The sequence below is a fragment of the Diabrotica undecimpunctata genome, chromosome 1 (assembly GCF_040954645.1).
Source record: "Diabrotica undecimpunctata isolate CICGRU chromosome 1, icDiaUnde3, whole genome shotgun sequence".
Taxonomy (NCBI): domain Eukaryota; kingdom Metazoa; phylum Arthropoda; class Insecta; order Coleoptera; family Chrysomelidae; genus Diabrotica; species Diabrotica undecimpunctata.
Window position 1 is genome coordinate 41,246,936 of NC_092803.1, and position 20,569 is coordinate 41,267,504.

Below are 20,569 nucleotides of genomic sequence, written 5' to 3' on the forward strand. Positions count from 1 at the left end.
TTTATTTGTGTCCATATAAGTTCTATCAGGTTTAACTCACAATGGTATGGCGGCAATCGAACTACGAGTACGCCTTGTTCTCGCGCCATTTCATCTACTACTTATTTAATATATTTATTTTTATGACTCCGTGCTAAGTTTAGTAACTCGATTTTCACAATTATTTCATTGAATTTAATATTTTTTTAGTAAGCCAATCCGCAATCTCGACTTTTCTCCATTTAGGGTTGGTAACTATTCTACACGCCGACAGTGATATGTAGCGTTCTATAACGATAACAGCTCCTGGTTCGGTTGTTAACAAAATATATGAAATCATTTTTCACAATAATCTGCAGCCATTTTCTCATGGTAATCTCGTCTTTTTAGAAAAAAATGAATTTAAACTTCCTTCAACAAATCCTGAGTCAATACCAATATAGTTAATAATATGGCGTTTTCCCTTTCCAGATGGGGCTTCTAAACCTATGAACAAACCATCACGGAAGGCTTGTTTATGTTTCACCAAAATTGTGCCAAAAACATGCCAAATTTTTGTCACAGTATGTCCTTTATTTAACCGTCTTTTATCTGTATATGTTTTTTTTTCATCCCTTCGAAATTCTGCTATTTTTTTCAGATACTTTCTGCGCCATAAAATGATTTCTTCTTTTTCAATAAGGGTACTATTCCTCTTTCTCTTTAAATACCTGAAGTTTATATTGTCATTAGATTGAAGAGAAGCAATTGTTTTATGGTTGGTAATTCTTTTTTGAAATAAAATTCATGCACTTAACAATGAATGGCCTGTTTGGTTGTATCATTTATCCACAAGGAAAATAATTCCTGCAGCTGGCTGTATACCACGTATCACAAAAAGAGGTTAATCTTTGTAAATGGGTATATTTTATAAAAACCCTTAAAAGGGCTACATCAAAAACACGAACGTTTTCGGAACTGTTGTTCCGAAAACGTGTGATGTAGCCCTTTTAAGGGTTTTTATAAAATATACCCATTTACAAAGATTAACCTCTTCTTTTTTTTATCATTTATATTTTATTTGTTTCCTTCCTCTTGTCTCAACCTTCAAAGTATTATTATCGTTTGTTCCATCGTTTGTTTTATTTACTCTGTACACACTAGATTCTGAAACTGTTTTCAAAATGCTACATAATATAACTACATCGCTTACATTCATATTTTGTTCTCTGGCTCCAAATCCTTCAAACACATTTCCGATCATATTTTCTTCACGTGCTAAATTGTGACGTTTCTTTTTGATACACGGTTCATTATTACTATTGTTAGTCATATTTATTATTTTCCACCAAATTGAATTAAACTAAATTACTCACAAATCACAAAAAGTATACGTAAAAGCGCCTACAAACAATTTTGTTCTCTTCTTTATGAAACCCCTGTCAGTGCGCTTATGAAACTGACTTACAGATAGCATACAATAAAAGAACTACCCGAACAATGGCGTTGTTGTCAGTAACATCACCTTAATCTGGGATAAAATTGTTGATCTCAGACATTATCTACCGTTAGAGAAAGATATAATTTACAACACTGGTATTCGGTAACAAATTACCGAATATACCTTTACCTACCAAATCAGTATTGACTAGGTGGGGAACTTGGTTGGAAGCTGCAAGTTTTTATGCTGAATATTTCGTCGCGATTAAGGAATTCCTTCTAGAATTTAACACCGAAGAAAGTGCTGCTATTATAAAGGCACAAAATATTGTAAAAACGACTTAACTGGTAAATCAGCTAAATTTTATCAAGAATAGTTAAATAGCAAAAACTATAAATAATTTAATAATTTAATAATTAATAATAAATAATTTAGAAAAGCAGAAAATGCCTTTAATGGAATTCGTCGAATTAGAAACTTTAAAGCAAACATTTCAAAAGTTCCCGGTGAAATCGGTAATTTTATTAAGAAATTAGTATTCGTTCTAGAAAAAAATAAAGGCTTTAAAACTTTGGAGGACATATACGAAATTTTTAATAGAAATTTTGAAATTGATTTTGGTGTAGAATTTTCGGCTTTAACAAATTATTTTAAATACGTCCCAATTACCTCTGTTGATGTTGAAAAGAGTTTTGCAGGTTATAAAAATATTTTATCAGATCAGAGAAAATGTTTCCGCGTAAATAATTTGGAAAAACACATTGCAGTTAATTATAATAAAAGATATATGTAGTCATATTGTTGTTTTATCCTAAATAGGTACCTACTTCTTTATTGATAACAGTTTTTGTAAAAAAGATGAATAAATTTCGTATGTATAAAAAATAATGTTTTTATTTGAAAGAATAGACAGAAAATATGTGATTTTTCGAAATGCGTATTTTTTTGAATTTTTATGCATATCTTGCGCATATTTCGTAATTTTTTACAGCTTAGGTATATATGCGCATATTTCATCAAAATTGATCGCAAATAACTCCGCTCCCTAACTGTGATCCAACATATATTGGTCAGGCACATCAATATCTGCATAGAAGAATTATTGCTCACGAAAACAGCATTCTTTACAACTTTAGAAATGAGACATATTGGTGAAAAACATAAAGCAATATATACAAATGAAAACATTGAGATATAGAAGAGGTATGAGATGATTTAAAGAGATGTGGTGTTTATAGACACCATATGTAAAATATAAATTTTTAACGACATAAAAGTCCCATTATAAACACAATATTACTCATTTCTCCTTTATTCGATAATTTCAGGATACAAGCCAGTTACGATCTTTGGGACCTTTACATGGATGTAGTATCTCACAGGATGGAACTTTGGTCGAAAATTATACCTGTTTTCAAATACAGTCCAGAACTATCTTATTTCGAAACCTTAGTTCCTACAATGGATACTGTACGTTTTGGATACATCATGGAAAGACTTATTTACGTTGATAGCCCGGTTTTTATAACAGGCGAAACAGGTAAGTTTATTAAGTCATATTTAAATAAATAACATACAAAATATATTTTTTCTCAGGTATTGTATTCGTGTTGTTTTGTGTGTTTAAGGTGTTGGTAAATCTGTGGTAGCAAAAGATTGCCTACAAAGATTATTTCTTACCCAGAAATTCGTTCCGGCTACCATAAACTTTTCAGCCCAAACCAGCAGTGCTAGAACGCAAGAAATTATCGAACTAAAGTTGGAGAAAAAGAAGAGAACGTTGATAGGTGCCCCAGTCGGCAAAAAGGTGGTTATCTTCGTAGACGATGTCAATATGCCCAAATTGGACACGTACGGAGCACAGCCTCCTATTGAACTTCTAAGGTACCTACTAAGTTTTAGTATATTTTTCACATTTTTCGTTTTTTATTCCTTTTGATTTCTTGTTTCTATTATACTTTCTATTGTATCTCAATTATTTCTTTTTATTTACTTTTCTATTAGTAATCTACCTTTTCCTTTTGTGTTAATATATTTTAGTTTATTTTATATTAATACTTTGGGTTCTTCTCTATGTCTCTCTCTATCCCTCTCTTATTATGAGTTTTGTATTTTTTTCTTAGTATTCCCTAGTCTATTTTTGAATTTCTTTCTATTTCTCACGTTCACAATCATTATTTTTTATGTATGGTGATTCTCGTTCGGACAATTTTTTATTGTTTTTCCCTTTATCTGCATTTTTATTATTTCGTCTGTTGCCTAGCCAATTATATTTATAGCCATCTCTTCTTTTATTCTCACTTTTTATCCGACCCTTCATCATCAATCCTATATTAACACTGGCATGATACCTACTTCGTTTTAGACCATCATTTTATTATGAACTATTTTAGGCAACTGTTAGACTACGGAGGTCTCTACGATAGAGAAAAACTGTTTTGGAAGGACATCAGAGACGTAATAATAACTGTAGCATGTGCACCTCCTGGTGGTGGTAGAAATCCTTTAACACCTCGATTTGTGAGACATTTTGGCATGTTGCTCATTCCGCCACCCAGTGAAGTAGCTCTCAAAGTTATTTTTAAATCTATTTTGAGAGGTTTCCTAAATCCTTTTACCAACGAAATAAGAGATTTGACTGAATACATGGTGAATGCAGCTGTAGATATCTATCAAAGGATAGAAAGTGATCTTCTCCCAACCCCAGCTAAATCTCATTATGTATTCAATCTCAGAGATCTCTCTAAATGTATCCAAGGGATCACCCAAGCAGATCCGGGATCTATGCGCACAGAAGTAGATATGTTAAGGCTATTTTATCACGAATGCTTGCGAGTTTTCCATGACCGACTCATAAACGTTGAAGATAAATCTTATTTCTATCTTCTGATGAAGGATATTTGTGTTCGAAACTTCGGAAGTCCTGTAATAGAGCTACCAGAAGGAGAAATTATACAAAATCCACCAATTTTGCTATTTGGCGATTTTATACAAATGGGAGCAGAAAAGAAAAACAGAGTATATGAAGAATTAAAGAACATTGACAAGCTGAAAAATGTGTTACAAGTATGTATGATTTCATATTTATTTTTCCTTGTAATCTATTCATATTTTATATATATTTTTTTTATTATTTAGGATTATTTAGATGATTTTAACTTAACTACCGCTAAAGAAATGAAGCTCATCTTTTTTATGATGGCCGTCGAGCATTGTATTCGTATTGCCAGAGTGTTAAGATCAGAACGCGGTAATTCATTGCTAGTAGGCGTGGGTGGTATGGGAAAACAGAGTTTGACGAAACTGGCTGCCCATCTAAACATGTACAAGTAAGTAAGCTAATGATTTTCAAATTACTCGTCATATATCACGTTTGTAAAATGAACAGTGTCAACAAGTTGACAAAGCAACTTACAGATTCTACTAAAATGTAGAGAAAACGGCAGAACATATTATTTGTAACTGCAGAGTAAAAAAACGGGTGTGGCAGTCCAGTGGGACTGCCGGTAGAAGTTATACTTCTATACACGCGTTCGCCGTTACAAATTTTTATGGGAGTCAATCTGCACAATCATTACATATGTAATGCTATAAGTAAGAGAGAGCAGAAAGAGAAACAGAAATAGGTATATAGGTATATGGTGCATCGGTTGCTGTATATAAACAACATTTGACTTGTAATAGGAGGATTTCTTCAAAATATAATAATATTTTGATGAAAATGTATATTTTTATTTTCATATATGTATGAAAGGAGTTGAATGCAAAAAAATTTTTTACACATAATCTGCAGTAAAATTTATTGTTTATTTTGTTATTAATATAAAAATACAATACACTGCAACATAATTCAATATAATAATACAATACAAATTAAAATGCAATAGTCATAAGTATTTAAAAATTACAATATATATAACTTACTTACGCATATGTTTAATATACGCATATAACTTCAAAAACTGAGCATTGAATCGCTGTTGTAAAATGTTTATTCTAAACTATGTTTTATTTTATTCTAAAAATTTGTAAAATCGTTATTTTTATATAGATAAACAAAAGTATCATTTTTAATCCTACCCTATATCGAATTTTTCGTTTCCAACAATAATTTTTTCAAAATAATTTTTTTTTTGGAGCGGGAGTATTTTTTATATACACCTGTTTGTAAAATTTGTTCAAAATACATTTTATTGTTTTAAACACAGTAATTAATATTTTTAAATTCCTCACATGCCTCACCATGACATGTTAGCACATTGCCGTGACCAGAATTCGACTAATTAGGCGGTTATTCACGTCATTCACATTATTAATTCACGGCTAATTAGGCGATGTATATTACGATTATAGTTCGAATATTTTAAAACTCTAACCTAAGATTTTATTTAAAAAAATTTAGGTTAGTTGTTTACAAAAGAAACAATGTACTTAATATTAATTTAATATACCATTTTCTATAAATAAGTAAGCTAATAATTAAAAATAAAGTAATCAATCAGTGGAAATAATAACAAATAAATGTTTCCGATTCTAAAAATGCTAAGATATTAAATAAATAATTTTTATCAGTATTTAAAAATGACAATAGGTATCCATAACTTACTTACCCATATGTTTAATTTAGCATGATTATAATATTAATACAAATTTTATTAAAATGAAATATTCATAAGTATTTGTATATATATATATATATATATATATATATATATATATATATATATATATATATATTCATATAAATATTGTTTGGTGATACAACTGTCAATTTATCTGACATTGATAAATACAATATTTAATTGTTGTTTGTTGTGTATATAAGTACACATTTGAACTTTCTTGAGATATTTACAAGTTTTAATTTATAATTCAACATGCCTAACGAGGCTTGTTACTCTCGTGCAAATTTCCAAAGTCGAACGCGCGTCTAGAAGTATAACTTCAAAAACCAACAACTCGGATTATGTTGTAAATTTTCATTTTATTTTAAAATTTAGCATTTTTGCGTATATTATATATATTTAATAAAATTAACGTGGGGTTTTTAAATATTTCAAAAATACAAAAGGAAATTCATATTGGGATTCGAACTCACATACACCAGCGTATGAACCAAACACGTAAAATATTTGCCAATTAGACATGACACAAACGTATTTCAAAATTGAAAGTTCTCGGTCATACAGTCATTTATTGAGATTATTATTTTGAAATACAAAAGTCTAAAATAATTATTAACATTTAATAAATAATACAAAACATATCATATAAATAATAATATTAATAAATATTATATTATATATATATATATATATATATATTATTATATATATATATATATATATATATAATATTATATATATATATATATATATATATATATATATATATATATATATATATATATATATATATATATAATAATATATATATATATACAAAAGGAACATTTTTATTCTCGAGAGAGGCAGAGAGAGAAAATATATCTTCTGTCTCTCTCTTACTCATTATCTTACATATGTAATGATTTCACCGATTCACTCCCGTACAAATTTCCAACGTGGAGCGCGCGTATAGAAGTATAACTTCAATAAATAAATAAATAAATAAATAAATATATATATATATATATATATATATATATATATATATATATATATATATATATGTTACACTTAAAATTTCCGCGTTGAATAATTTTGGTTGACGTTTCGCCAAGGTCGCACTTGCCATTGTCAAGTCAGGTAGTTTGTTTCTACTTCAAGCATCAGCAAAAAGCGTCACTATACTTAGATTCTTTTAATGCTACATACGCCTCTCGTACACGTTTTTCGTTCTCCCACTAATATTGATATCATCAGCATAGGCAAGGATTTGCACTGCTTTATTATATATTGAATTAATGGTTGTGATTTGTGACATACTATTACTTTTTCCAGAGCCAGATTGAACAATATACAGGAGAGAGGATCTCCCTGGCGCAGCCCGTTAATTGTTTTAAAAGGTGCAGACAGATCCTCCTGAATTCGTACTCAACATTCAACTTTTTCAAAAGTTAGTTTTGTTAAATTTAACAACTGACTTGGTATTCCTAGCTCTTTCATTGCTTTGTACATTTCCCTTCTATTCACAGAGTCGTAGGCTGCTTTGTAGTCTTTAAATATGTGATGAGTATCTATGCCATATTCCAGTGTTTTTTTTATTTGTTTCAGAGTTGCAATCTGATGAATTGTCGATTTACCACATCTGAAACTAGTCGAGTATTTTCATACTATCCATTCTGCATATCGTGCTATACGAAGACATAGTACTGTGGAAAATATTTTATACGCTGCATTTAGAAGCGTAAAGCATTCAAAGATATCACCTTTAATGGGTATGGTGCAAAGTATTCCAATATTCCAATCATTGGGGAGGGATTTCTGTGTTCATATGTCTTTTATAAGCTGCTGTAATGGCAATATGGTATCATGGCCATCTTCTTTATATACATAGTTCAGCTGGAAGATTATCTATTCCGGATGATTTGTTTCTGGTTAGTTTTTTAGCTGCATCTTTAACTTCAAGAATCGTTGGTGGTTCCTCTTGTCTCTCGTCTGTGCCCCTTACCTCATCTCTTTCGTCTGCCAGGTTTTGTTTTTCTTTCTCTATATTTAGTGTCTGGTTAAAGTATTCCACGAATCTATTTAATACATCTCTCCTTTTTGTTAATAGGTCTGATGCACATGCTATTCCTTAACATACTCTTATTTCCATTATTCGACTTGATGACTTTTATTCTATGATTATATAGTCAATGATTGATTTTTGCTGTCTTGTTGGTTGTGTCTTTGTATTGTGTTGATTTTTCTATATTTATACAAGTTGTTCATTATTCGGAGTTCATATTCTGTACATATCTATCAGTCTCTCGCCGTTATCTTTGACTCCATTTCCGCCATGTTATTATACTACTTTATCGTTGTTCCTTTCACCAATCCGACGATTACAATCACCTAGTAGTATTTTCTCTTGGTTATTTCCTGTATCGTCAATCACTCCTCTCACTGCATCAAAAAAGTCTTCTTTAGTTTGGACTGGTTAGTAATCAGTGTGACATATATGTTTATTAGTGCAAGTATTCTTTCTATAACGTTCATATTTATTTTCATTATTTATTAATTTATTATATCGATGTTTGTGAGGTTTATCTTGTATTTCTTTTTTACTAGTATCGCTACTCCTTTCTGTCCTCTTTGTTCTTTCAGTACTCCTTCGTAGATAAATATAGATTTTCCTGCTAACCCACAACCTGGGAGGCCAGAGAAATTTTGCATTGAGGTTTTCTTTCTCTAGGGCAATTGTCTGTTATAACTTAAGAGATTAGCCTTCCCTGTCTGGTTCTTCCGCGTTAACGTTATGTCATTGTTTTTTAGAGAGGTGTTACTCTTCTACGCCTACCCTTTTACGATTTTGGGACTGGCTGCATCGGATGTAGCTAGTCAGTTCACCCTACAACCGACGCAAATAGTGTTCAATCTACAAACTTTGAAACGATAAATAACGTATTTATTCTTCTTAATCGTGTAGTTTTCTTCCCATAAAAGACCAAAATATACCAAGTTTTCTATCTGATCAAATTATATAGTATTATGGTACTTATACAAGTAGTACACAATTTTAGGTGTTTTCAAATAGAACTGACGAGAAACTACGACCACATGGCATTCTTTGAAGACTTGAGAAAGATGTGCTTCCACGCAGGCGTGGAATTCGAAGACAGTGTATTTCTATTTACTGATACACAGATAGTGCAGGAAGAATTTCTAGAAGACATCAACAATCTACTTAATTCAGGTAAACAACAATTTTTATTTTAATATAATCGCCAATAAATTTATATTTTTGGAAAGAGGCTAAGAGCACTGTTTTTAGTCATGGTACAATGAATACACAAGGTATGATACATAATGTTCCAAAATCGGTTCGCTTTCGCGCATGACGTAGTCAAGAACGCTTATTCCCGCAACATTTGAATGTAGTATAGGAAAGACTTTTAATTTTAAGTTTTTTTATATTTTATATTTTAATATTTTAAATATTTTAATCATAAATAAAATTTTGAAGTTAATTTAAATTTATTGATTTTTGGTACAGTTATTTTGTTAACATAGATATCCTTTATAAAACAAGTTTTAATTATCTTTTATTATACGTAGGTACAGGTTAATTAACTTATACTCCAGAGTTCGATATTTCAGATGTTTAAAAAGATACAAAAAACTGGTAATGAAGGTACACAGAATTTGTACGTATATACCTACTGAACAAAACACAAAATCAAAATAAATAATGATAAAGTCAACTTTATTTAGATCGGATGAGCTAGCTGGCCATCGAATATTGTAGTGTAGTGAGGTCACACAATATTGCACAACATTTTAAATGACATCTTTTGTAATATTCAAACATAAAATTATCTTGGTATTGTTTATAATAATGATAACATTATATATTTTAATATTGATAACATAATTTAACAAAGAAAAATATCTTATTCTGGAAGATGCTAAATTGATTTCTTCCGAAACAGTTCTTATTGCAAATTGCATAGCAAGCTGAGGCTAGTTTCTTACTTAACAAATCGATATGAAAGAACCATTTAAGGTTGCTGTCTATAAAAATAACAATTTTACAGTAACATGTTAAACAGCTTTAAACTGGTATATTCATATGAATTCTGGGTCTTCGTTAATCTATAAAATGAAAGATATTATAATGGAGTTTTTTCTAGTTGCATAACTATGCACATCACTCAGTTTATCCAAATGTTTTTAAAAGCACCCATTTTTAACAGCGATGGTTCATAAAGATGTGGAATATTCACTTGCGACGTGTATATATTTATATAAAGAGACATAATGTAAGCTTATATCTAAATTATTTTTCTATTATAAAATAGATGACTCAGTCAGTATTGAGTTACTTTAAAATATATTTATTATCTCATAACTTGCAATTTGAGGATGACCAATATTATCGTCGAACTTTTGTTTTTATACAAGCCTTTTGTCTTGCCGGTGTAAAGTCGTCTGAAGTCGATATTTATTGTGTTTTGCGTTTGAACTTATTTGTGCCTTATTTTTATATTATTATATTGTTTGATAAGTAAATTTTGCATATAATAATCGGTAGGTTATAGTAATGTGTATATTTTTTATTTTACTAAATTTCATTATAACTCATCTAAAATACCATATTTAATTGTAAAACAGATTTTTCTTTATTGTAATCTATTTTGTTTTTATTTCAGTAAAACTGCTGGGAAATAAGTGACAGTGAAACAGAATACGCAAATCTACTACTATTTACCTATTCACAGTATTTCCTCTGCAGAAAATTTTTAAATTTCAAAGGATTTGCATACAGAAAAAAGCTTATATTATTAGTATATGTATGAAAACAAAAATAAATATTTCGCCTGAATCCCTAGGAAAAGTAAAGGTTTTATGCTACTGAAAATATATTTTTTATTTAATTATAATCAAAACAAAAAATTTCAAAAACATTTGATCATTTTTTGACCATAATTTCAAAATAGCTAGTACAAAATAGATAGTACGTTAAGCTGTAATAATGGGTTCGAGCAGTTCGAGGTGGTTTGAGTGGTCTTGACTACGTCACACTCCTGGGCCAGCTGTCAAATGTCATGCGCAATATCATACCTTCTGTATTCATTGTACCATGGTTTTTAGTCTTCGTTTCGTTGGTTGTATAAACTTAAACTGACGGCCTGGACGAATCAACAATAGATATGTAATACAAGATAGACTGATCGTTGCAATACCAGTCCGTTCCCCCAATGCGACAGAGTAAACTGACGCAAAGCAGTCCCTGCTTCTCTTTCTAATTGCCCAGGTTTATCCACCACGTGACCCAAATGACCAATGAGAAGGTCACGTGGTCGATAAACCCGGCCCATTATATATAGATGCAGGGACTGCTTTGCGTCCGTTTACTCTTTCGCACTGGGGGAACGCGACTGAATTGCAGCAGTCAGTATATCTTGTATTATATGTCTATGGAATCAACTGATTCTTCATAACCAAAAAGACAATTATATTAGAGACGGCATCACACATGTCACGAGTGGTAATATTGCTGTGTTATATACTTTTAAAAGTATAAAATAAATCTACTGTCATTTTCATTTTCCACAATAGCTACGTTTTCAAGACCTTCACTATATAATTTCATAACAAACATAAAGTTGATTATTTCTGATTATTAAAAATATTTTGGACGTACACTAAGGCTAACATCCTAATCCAGTTTTGTTTAAAATTTGAAGAAACAATATCGTTACCTTTTTTATTTTAGGGGAAGTCCCCAATCTTTACGAAGCGGAAGAGTACGAACATGTAATTATAGGAGTTCGTGGTGCCGCTAAACAAGCAGGAATAGATGAGGCCAATCGAGATGGAATATACAACCACTTCATTAGCAGAGTAAGAATTAAATTGCACCTGGTTATCTGTATGAGTCCTGTAGGAGATGCCTTTAGGTAATCAATGTCTCTAAAATAGTCATTTATTTTTTCCCTATAATCTTGGTAACTTACCCACTAATCTTAAAACCTTATGTATATGTTTTAAATGTATATTTGTGAATAAAAAAACAGTTATTGAACTCTTCTGAACTATTTTGAATTTCAACTTGTTTTATTTTGTAGAAGACGATGTAGAATGTTCCCATCTCTTGTTAACTGTTGTACTATCGACTGGTTTGAAAAATGGCCCCAAGAGGCTTTACTTTCGGTAGCAGAGAGTGAAATGATAAGTTTAGGGGAAGATATTTCCACTCGTTTAGCACGAGTTTGTGTAGCAATGCACGAGGTAATCTATTATGTAATTTAATCAACTTGATTTTAAACAGTTTAATCAGTTTTAATCCGAATAATTAATAGAACTGTTTGCACACATAAATAATATTTTCAGAGTGTAGAGATGATGACTGTGAGATTCTATGAAGAAATGAAGAGATACTATTATACAACACCCAGCAGCTATTTAGAACTGATCAAACTATACCAATCGATGTTGGGAATGAAGAAAGACAAAATAACTAGAACTAGAGACAGAATAAACAACGGATTGAAGGTTTATTTACTTATTGCTTGTTAAATGTATCGTAAGTATGGCCAATACCTAATTTTCTTACTATTTTAGAAATTATACGAAACTAATAACGTGATAGATAGTATGAAGGAAACTTTGACGGCTTTGGAGCCTGTTCTGGCACAAAAATCAGTAGCTGCCGAAGAATTGATGGTCTTTCTCAGTAAAGAACAAAAACAAGCCGACAAAGTTCGTACCATCGTTAAAGCTGACGAAGAAGTTGCCAAAGTAAGTGTTTAAAATCAATAGCGGCTGGTGAGGGAGGGCTACGGGGTGCCGTCCTCCCTAAAAAATTATATAAAAAGAATTAATTGTATTTTATATTTTCATATTTCTGTTGAAAACTCATTCACGTTTCTATTGAAACTTTATTTTTTATTATTTAAACAGGTTTTAAACAAAACCACATCAACCATAGAATTGTATAACTTGAATGTCTTTTATAGGTTAATACTGTAATAGGTTAGGTTAGGTTTTTGGTGAGCACTGTTTTTAGATCATCATCTGTGATTTCGTGGAATCTTCTTTCTTCCATGAATTGCACACAATCAAGCAGGATATGTTTAACGATCAGTGGATTAGGGCATCTGGAGCAGATTGGTAGAGGTTCTTTTGTTATTAAGTATTTGTGTGTTAATGCACTATGGTCAGTTCTTAGACGGTTAACCCTACACTGCTCAATGTATCATATATGAAACATACGGAGAATGTACATGTATAATACAGTGAAATAATATTAAGTCCAAACAGCACTATGTAACATATTCGATACATATATACTACTCTATTATATATACACATTTTGAATGTGCAAATTTGCGTTTTCTGGTTATTATACATCCACAAGTCAGCCAGTATTAGTTTTATTCAGCATCTACTATTATTTTTAAAGGTATGGTAAAAAATTTGTTTGTATCATTTATGATACATAATGTAATTTGGGTATTACTTTAGATGTATACCTGGTATATGAAGAGGCCTTTATCAGATAAAGAATTGCAAGTTATAGTCGACAATTCTGATGATAGTGGAGATGAATGATGTAAGTGATATTGAAGACTTGAATAATTATGTAGATTTAGAAAATATAGACATATCAAACATTATATTTGAAGTGGTATTTGAAGATGAGCTGAGTGGGGCAGAACTGGTAGATACAGCAGAAAATCAGTGAGGACGACCATCTACAAGTTCTATTGAACAGGATATACAATTGAAGAAAAAGAAAGGGCCAACAAGCTGTATTCTTCCAAAAGATATTCGAACAGATGCTGTAGGACATTGGCCAATCTACACTAGCGATCGAACCCGATGCAAAAAGCCAAATTATAAAAAATTAACCTATGTTAAATGTGACAAATGTGGTTTGCACTTATGTTTTAATAAGGCTTCAAACTGTTTCTTTCAATTTCATCAATAAAAATATTATACTATAAAAGTACTTAAGTATTTTATTTTCTATATATAATTTTGTCCAAATGCAGTTTGTATCAAAATTGATACATTACCGAAAATGTCCTGAAATTAAAAAAAAATAACTTTAAATTTTTTTAATTATTTTTTCGGACTTCTTTATAAAATAGCTATACATATAATTTTTTTCAATCTAAAATTAAAAATTGAGCATTGTAGGGTTAATAATAACTTGGTTTCTTGTGTTTAAAGGATTCTCCAGGATAGCATTTATTTTTGGACAGAAAAGATTCGATTCGTAACGATTGTCAAAATTTAAAAGTCATAAATGTCATCGGATTATTAACAATATTAAATCATCTGTTTAAATTTTTAACACACTTCTCGTTTTAAAATAATTGTATATAAATACAATTACTATTTTTAAACATATTATTTAGTTTATATTATAATCAAATTTACTATCAAACGATATTTATTTACATTTTAATATAATTTAATATTTCGTTTGAATTTGACAGGTCTGTCACAAGTAAACAACGTATGCCTTGTTAATACGTTAACAGATGGCATTAGTAGCACAAATAATAATTCTTTGAATTATTTAAATATAATATAATTTAGTTCTGAAGCTATTTTCTTGGGCATTTCAAAGTAATTACTATTTAAATGGGAATAAGCCACAATTAAAGGTTAAAGTACGTTTATTGACGTTTCAATTTCCACTTCGGAAATCGTTCTCAAAATACAAACATTAGTAAAATAATATAATTTGTTTAAAATATAAATACTTAATAAATAAATAATAAAATTGCGTTATTTAATTTTAAAAATATTTAAATTTTAAAAATATAGAAAACATTGCATAAAGTTTCGCGCTAATTTACTGTACTACCTACTGTAATATTTTTTTTTAGATTTGAGAGTGAAACCTACCTCTAACTCTTGAAGAGTTAAAAGAACATTTAAGGGGCTGTCAGAGTTATTAAAAGAAATAGTAGAAGCTTTGTTTTGTTTTTCTTGTATGTTAGGGATTCATAAGAAATATTTTTGTCTCTAGAATTTGGTGTTAAGGTATTTATATGTCTAAATGAATCGGAGCCTTTAAGTTCGCGAATTTTAGACCAAATAATCTCGGAGGGTGTTGAAGAATTTATAGATGATACGTACTCTCTCCAAGTATCTCTTTTGCTTTTCTTCTTTTTAAAACTAAGTAAATTTTCATTAGTGTTGTGTTTTTTAAGTACAATCAAAGCATGACTGCTAGAAGATAGAGCACTGTTTTTTATGATCTTTTGCAGAGCTTCGTTTTACCTATATTTTTAGAGCTGCTTCTATATGCTCTATTATGTTTTTTAAGAACGTTATATTAGAATTTATATCATTACTTGAACGATAGTTTTAAATTTTCTTTTGAATGTCGACTTAACCTTTGTGTCTATACCCAGGTACCTTGGTATCCTTGGTAATTGTTTTATCTGAATCATTGACGATAGTATAAATATTTTTATTCGAGCTTCTAGTTATTCCTAAAATTATTTAGAACGAAGAGATTTATAATAAAGACCAAAGAAAAAAATGCATATAATATATTAAAATTACCTGTCAAAGTTTTTACACCATTACGTCCACACCCGTGGCACCCGGGTAACACTAATGTTTAGTAAATTATGAAGCACTGTCTAGTATTATTTATAATAAAAGTGATATGAAAATAGTGGAAATAGTAAAAGTTATTTTAAATATATTGTCCACACTTACTTATATTTACTGAGTGTTCGTTACATAGTGGACGATTACAAACATTACATGATTTTTGTGTCTTTCTTAGCCGCTTTTTCGCTAAAGACATACAAATGTAGCAGTTTCCAACAATTTTGAGGCGTCCAGTGGAATCTCGAAGTTGTAATGACTCTGCAGTATTACTTGAATCTGTAGGTAGAGGTTTTCCTAACATACACTCAATTCCTGACCTTGATGAAAAATTTCGGTATACATTTGGTACTTTAGATCTAGCAGAAATTGCAGGCATCACTAGTTGTTTCCCTAAATCTTGTAGAAAAATTCTACGCTTACTGGTTTCAGTAGAACTCTGTGGATTATTCTCTGTATAAATTATATAGGTTGCTAGGCAAGCTACGTCTAGGATATTGTAAAAGAAGGCTACTGGCCAACGCAAAGTTCTGCGTTTAGTGGAATAATGAGAAACCATTTTGTCCATGTTGTCTACGCCTCCTTTAGTTGTATTATAGAACTCAATTATTTCAGGTTTATTTTTTGGGCCACTTACATTATCGTTGTCATGCATTGTTGACAGCAAGATAAAGCTTTTTTTCTTTTTTGGTACATATGAACAAATAGTAACACGATCTGCACTGAATCCGTGTAATGACGATTCAGGATCACGCTCTGGCGAAGGCAGCATTTCTTGTGGAATATATGGTTTGTTTCTTTTGAAAGTACCAACTAATGATAAATTCCAAGACAACAGGAGACGGGCTAATGGAAGAGTTGTGAAAAAATTATCCATTGTTATGTTTCGTCTAGAATTTTTGTATCGGTAACACAAATCTTTTACTACGCGTTCACCTTGATTAGTTTCACGTCCAGTCGAATTTTTTTCAGTATAAATTTGTCCAGTAAGTGGATACGAATTATTGGCGTCACAAACCCACCAAACCTTGATGCCATACTTGGCAGGTTTTGCTGGCATATATTGCGTGAAACGTGTCCTACCTCTAAAAGGAAATAACTGTTCATCCACAGTAAGAGAATCCGACGGTACATAGTTACGACGTAAATTATCATTGAGAAGATGGAATATATCTGTAATAGCTGCAGCTTTATCATTTTGCAAACGTTCTGCACGTGTTTTGTCATTATCAAACCGTAAGAATCTGCTGATGCTCCAAAAGCGATTTGTGCCCATACTTGCTCAGTACAAAGGATGAGAGTCTGTTTTCCATAAATCTTTCGAGTGCTCTGAATTTGAATGCCGTACTCCTGCTGTCCTGTACATTGAGGACAGCATTCGGTAAACTGAACTATATACTCAGAAATCAACAAATTCAATTACATCTTAGATCTAAAGTTTTTGATGCATGCATTATTCCGATATTAACTTATGCGGCACAAACATGGACAATCACAAAAAAGAATATGACTATACTTAGAGTCACTCAACACGCGATGGAAAGAGCAATGCTAGGTATATCACTTAAGGACAAGAAAACAAACACATGGATAAGACAGAAAACCAAAGTCACCGATGTGGTGCAAAAATCATTAAAGTTGAAATGGGAATACGCTGGACATGTAGCTAGGAGCGATCTAAACAAATGGCACAGATCAATTTTAACCTGGAGACCATACCAACACAAAAGACCCAAAGGCAGACCTCCTATGAGATGGACAGATGATCTGAAAAGGACTGCCGGGAAAAATTGGCTACAAGTAGCGTTCAATAAAAAACAATGGAAAGGAAGACTTGAAGAGGCTTATGTTCAGATGTGGACGTGAATGGCTAGACGAAGAAGAAGAAGAAGACTCCTGCTGTAATAAGAATACCTAAGTATGCATCAAATTCTTCTGTTGTGAGTGACTTCCAAACATTTCGAGGTTTGTCGGGGTTTTCAACATTATACTTTTCACAAACGCTATTAGCTTTTCGATTGGTTTCGCGTATAATTATGACACACATTACGTCATTGAAATCACATTTGAATGTATCTCTAATAGAAAGAGTTTTAGTAGAACGTACTGGGCCCGTTTTTTCACGCAAAAGGTTTGCTTACTTGCAGTAAACGGTTTTCGTTGCCAAATCGTTTTATCTTTTGCAACCAGAACATCACTTTGGGAAGAACTTTCTTGAAAATCGTCAAAATCTTCATCACTACTATCGTCGCCGTCGGTATCGATTTCAATCTTATTATTGATATCAGTAAAAACGTCCTCTACGTCAGAAGCTTCATCTCCATCCGGTTTGCTTTGCGAAACAGAGTCCTCATCTGATTCCTGGTTTTCGATATTTTTGTCTACTTCCTCATCTATATCGTCTATAAACTGTTGCAAGTACTTCTGTTGCTTTTCATACGTCATTCTTAAATTGAATGATTTATGTATAAAACATTGTAAAAATAAACAGTAATAACTTACCTTCTAAATTTGCTAGCACTCACTTCTCTTCTTGCCATTATTACAAGTAATTACAACATAAAACACGCATATAGTCACAAAAATATTAACAACTTTTAAGCACAGTTAAATAAACACTGATAGCAAACAAAGAAAAATCTCAATTGTCTGTTATTATCAGAATGTACAAGCGAAGTTTACCGAAACAATGCCGGGTACCTGGGTAGCACGGGTATAGACTCCCGTATCAGGTACTTGGGTATTGACATAACGGTTAATATCACGACCAATTTGCAGTTCTTAATTTCAAGGACTGATAGATTGGAAAGTTAGAGGATTAAATTTCATTTGGTGATATATATAGATAGGCAACTGATCAAGTTGATCAGTATGATGAGAAACGTTGATAAGGATTGACTGCATAGTGATAAATCTATGGCGGAAAAAGAGCAGTTATAGAAGTTAAATCTGATAGGCGGGCCCGCCGAGAGGGCGGTACAGCCGGTAATTTTACCGGGGCCTGGCGATGTAAGGGGCCCGGCATCGATCAGACCATAGACGTAATTTTTTCCATTTTTTTTTTGCTCTTCACTTTATGTACGTAATGCTTTTAATTAATACTAGGCTATATTTAATATGACGGTTACCTCTATTTTGAACTATATTTTATTGTTTTAATGCCGTTGCGACATCGTGCGTTATTATTTTGGTTACGGTGCCGCCGTACTGCTTTCATGTAACCAATAACCAATGTTTCTTTGAACAGATTCGCTGCCCACAATAAAAATCGCACCTGGCGCATGCGCTGATAGACAAAATACGCCGATAAATGGCCAATCTTGCCCTGAATTAACAACTTTTATCGGAATTGTACAAAATCTTAAATAATAATAATACCAATAAAAACTCCAGAAAATGAAAGAAGATGTTTCTCTACTTTGAAATTGAGCAAGATGTTTCTAAGTAATACAATGTCGGAAGAAAGCTGACGACGGCGCTTCCCATGTTGTCTATCGACAAAAGTTTAATTGGAAAACTTTCTAACTTCAACGAAAAGGTGATGGAAATATACAGATCTGATGCAAACCGAAAGATTTCGTTTCATTTTAAAAAGTAGGTTTTTGTAAGTAGGTACCTATTCATTTTTTGTATTCTCGAATCAGCGCCCTCTGAACAAAATTATCACCAGCCGCCACTGTTTAAAATATCAAGAAAATGTTACCTGAGATTAGTACGCGATAATCCATCTACGAACTATTTAGACTGCCCAATTACTGGATTATTTTTAATTATTTCTAGTCTTTCATTATCTTATATTGATATTTATTTCAAAATGGTATTCATTGTTTTAGGTAAAAGCAGAAGAAACTCAAGCCATAGCTGATGATGCTCAGAAAGACCTAGATACAGCTCTCCCGGCACTAGAAGCAGCTACCAAAGCACTTGAATCTTTAAACAAGAACGATATTAATGAGGTGAAAGTGTTTCAAAAACCTCCAAAACTGGTTCAAGTCGTTATGGAATCAGTGTGTTTGCTACTCGGAGCTAAGTATGTTTTATTCATATTAGAAAATAGTTTACTTATTGATAAATATTTAAGGACTGATTGGGCTTCCGCCAAAATAGTGTTGAGTGACGCTCACTTCTTAAAAAAGCTTCAAGAGTACGACAAAGACCACGTCAGCGATTTGGTATTGAGAAAACTGAAGGTTTATATAGAAAATCCAGATTTTGTTCCGGATAAGGTTCTTAAAGTATCAAAAGCTTGCAAGAGTCTTTGTTTGTGGGTAAGAGCTATTGATATGTATGCCAAAGTTTACAGAATCGTTGAACCCAAAAGAAAAAAGTAAGTAGATAAAGGAAACACTAACACAAACCTTAAATTTTTGCTAAAAATTAACACATTTAGGCTTCAGACAGCTGAGAAGGAACTGGCGCAAGTTATGGCCCTGCTCAGAGACAAGCAAATGAAATTGGCTGAAGTAGAAGCACAAATAGCAAATTTAGAAGCTAATTTTAACGCCACAATGGCAGAAAAGAAGGCTATCGAAGACAATATAGAGTTAACAGCTGCCAGGTTGAATCGAGCTGGTAGGCTTAATGTAGCTCTCGGTGATGAGCAGTCGAGGTGGGAAGAAAGTGTTGAGGTAAATAAAATTAAAGTAAAATCAGAATTTTCGAATATTTTGAGTAGGTACCTACTGTTAACATTTTTCAACAATCTAGAGGTTTGGGATTGAATTGGAAAACTCTGTTGGCGATGTTCTTATGGCAGCTGCATGCGTTGCTTATTTAGGTGCATTTACCAGCAACTATCGTATGGAACTAGTAAACATTTGGGAACGAAAATGTCATGGGGAACGTATACCAGCAGCACAAAATTTTAGGTAACAACTTTTACTAAGTTTGGTCAATTGGTCACTAAGTTTCTACTATTTAAACTGAGCGTTTAGTAAAACCAAAG

General features: G+C 31.6%; 2 protein-coding genes across 2 annotated transcripts in view; one reads left to right on the forward strand and one right to left on the reverse strand.

Annotated features, from left to right (window-relative positions):
• The window catches only part of LOC140448466 (opsin, ultraviolet-sensitive-like), a 105,189-nt gene extending 86,952 nt beyond the window's left edge, over window positions 1–18,237 (reverse strand). The window contains exon 1 of the mRNA XM_072541563.1: window positions 18,127–18,237. Coding sequence (XP_072397664.1) covers window positions 18,127–18,164 — 38 coding nt within the window. The 5' untranslated portion in view covers window positions 18,165–18,237. The remainder of the gene's footprint in view (window positions 1–18,126) is intronic.
• The window catches only part of Dhc16F (Dynein heavy chain at 16F), a 125,354-nt gene that overhangs the window by 61,563 nt on the left and 43,222 nt on the right, over window positions 1–20,569 (forward strand). Inside the window, exons 27-39 of the mRNA XM_072541529.1 lie at window positions 2,728–2,939; window positions 3,028–3,283; window positions 3,793–4,465; window positions 4,538–4,728; window positions 9,066–9,238; window positions 11,762–11,945; window positions 12,114–12,276; window positions 12,379–12,540; window positions 12,610–12,786; window positions 19,458–19,654; window positions 19,706–19,951; window positions 20,015–20,252; window positions 20,332–20,492. Coding sequence (XP_072397630.1) covers window positions 2,728–2,939; window positions 3,028–3,283; window positions 3,793–4,465; window positions 4,538–4,728; window positions 9,066–9,238; window positions 11,762–11,945; window positions 12,114–12,276; window positions 12,379–12,540; window positions 12,610–12,786; window positions 19,458–19,654; window positions 19,706–19,951; window positions 20,015–20,252; window positions 20,332–20,492 — 3,033 coding nt within the window. The remainder of the gene's footprint in view (window positions 1–2,727; window positions 2,940–3,027; window positions 3,284–3,792; window positions 4,466–4,537; window positions 4,729–9,065; window positions 9,239–11,761; window positions 11,946–12,113; window positions 12,277–12,378; window positions 12,541–12,609; window positions 12,787–19,457; window positions 19,655–19,705; window positions 19,952–20,014; window positions 20,253–20,331; window positions 20,493–20,569) is intronic.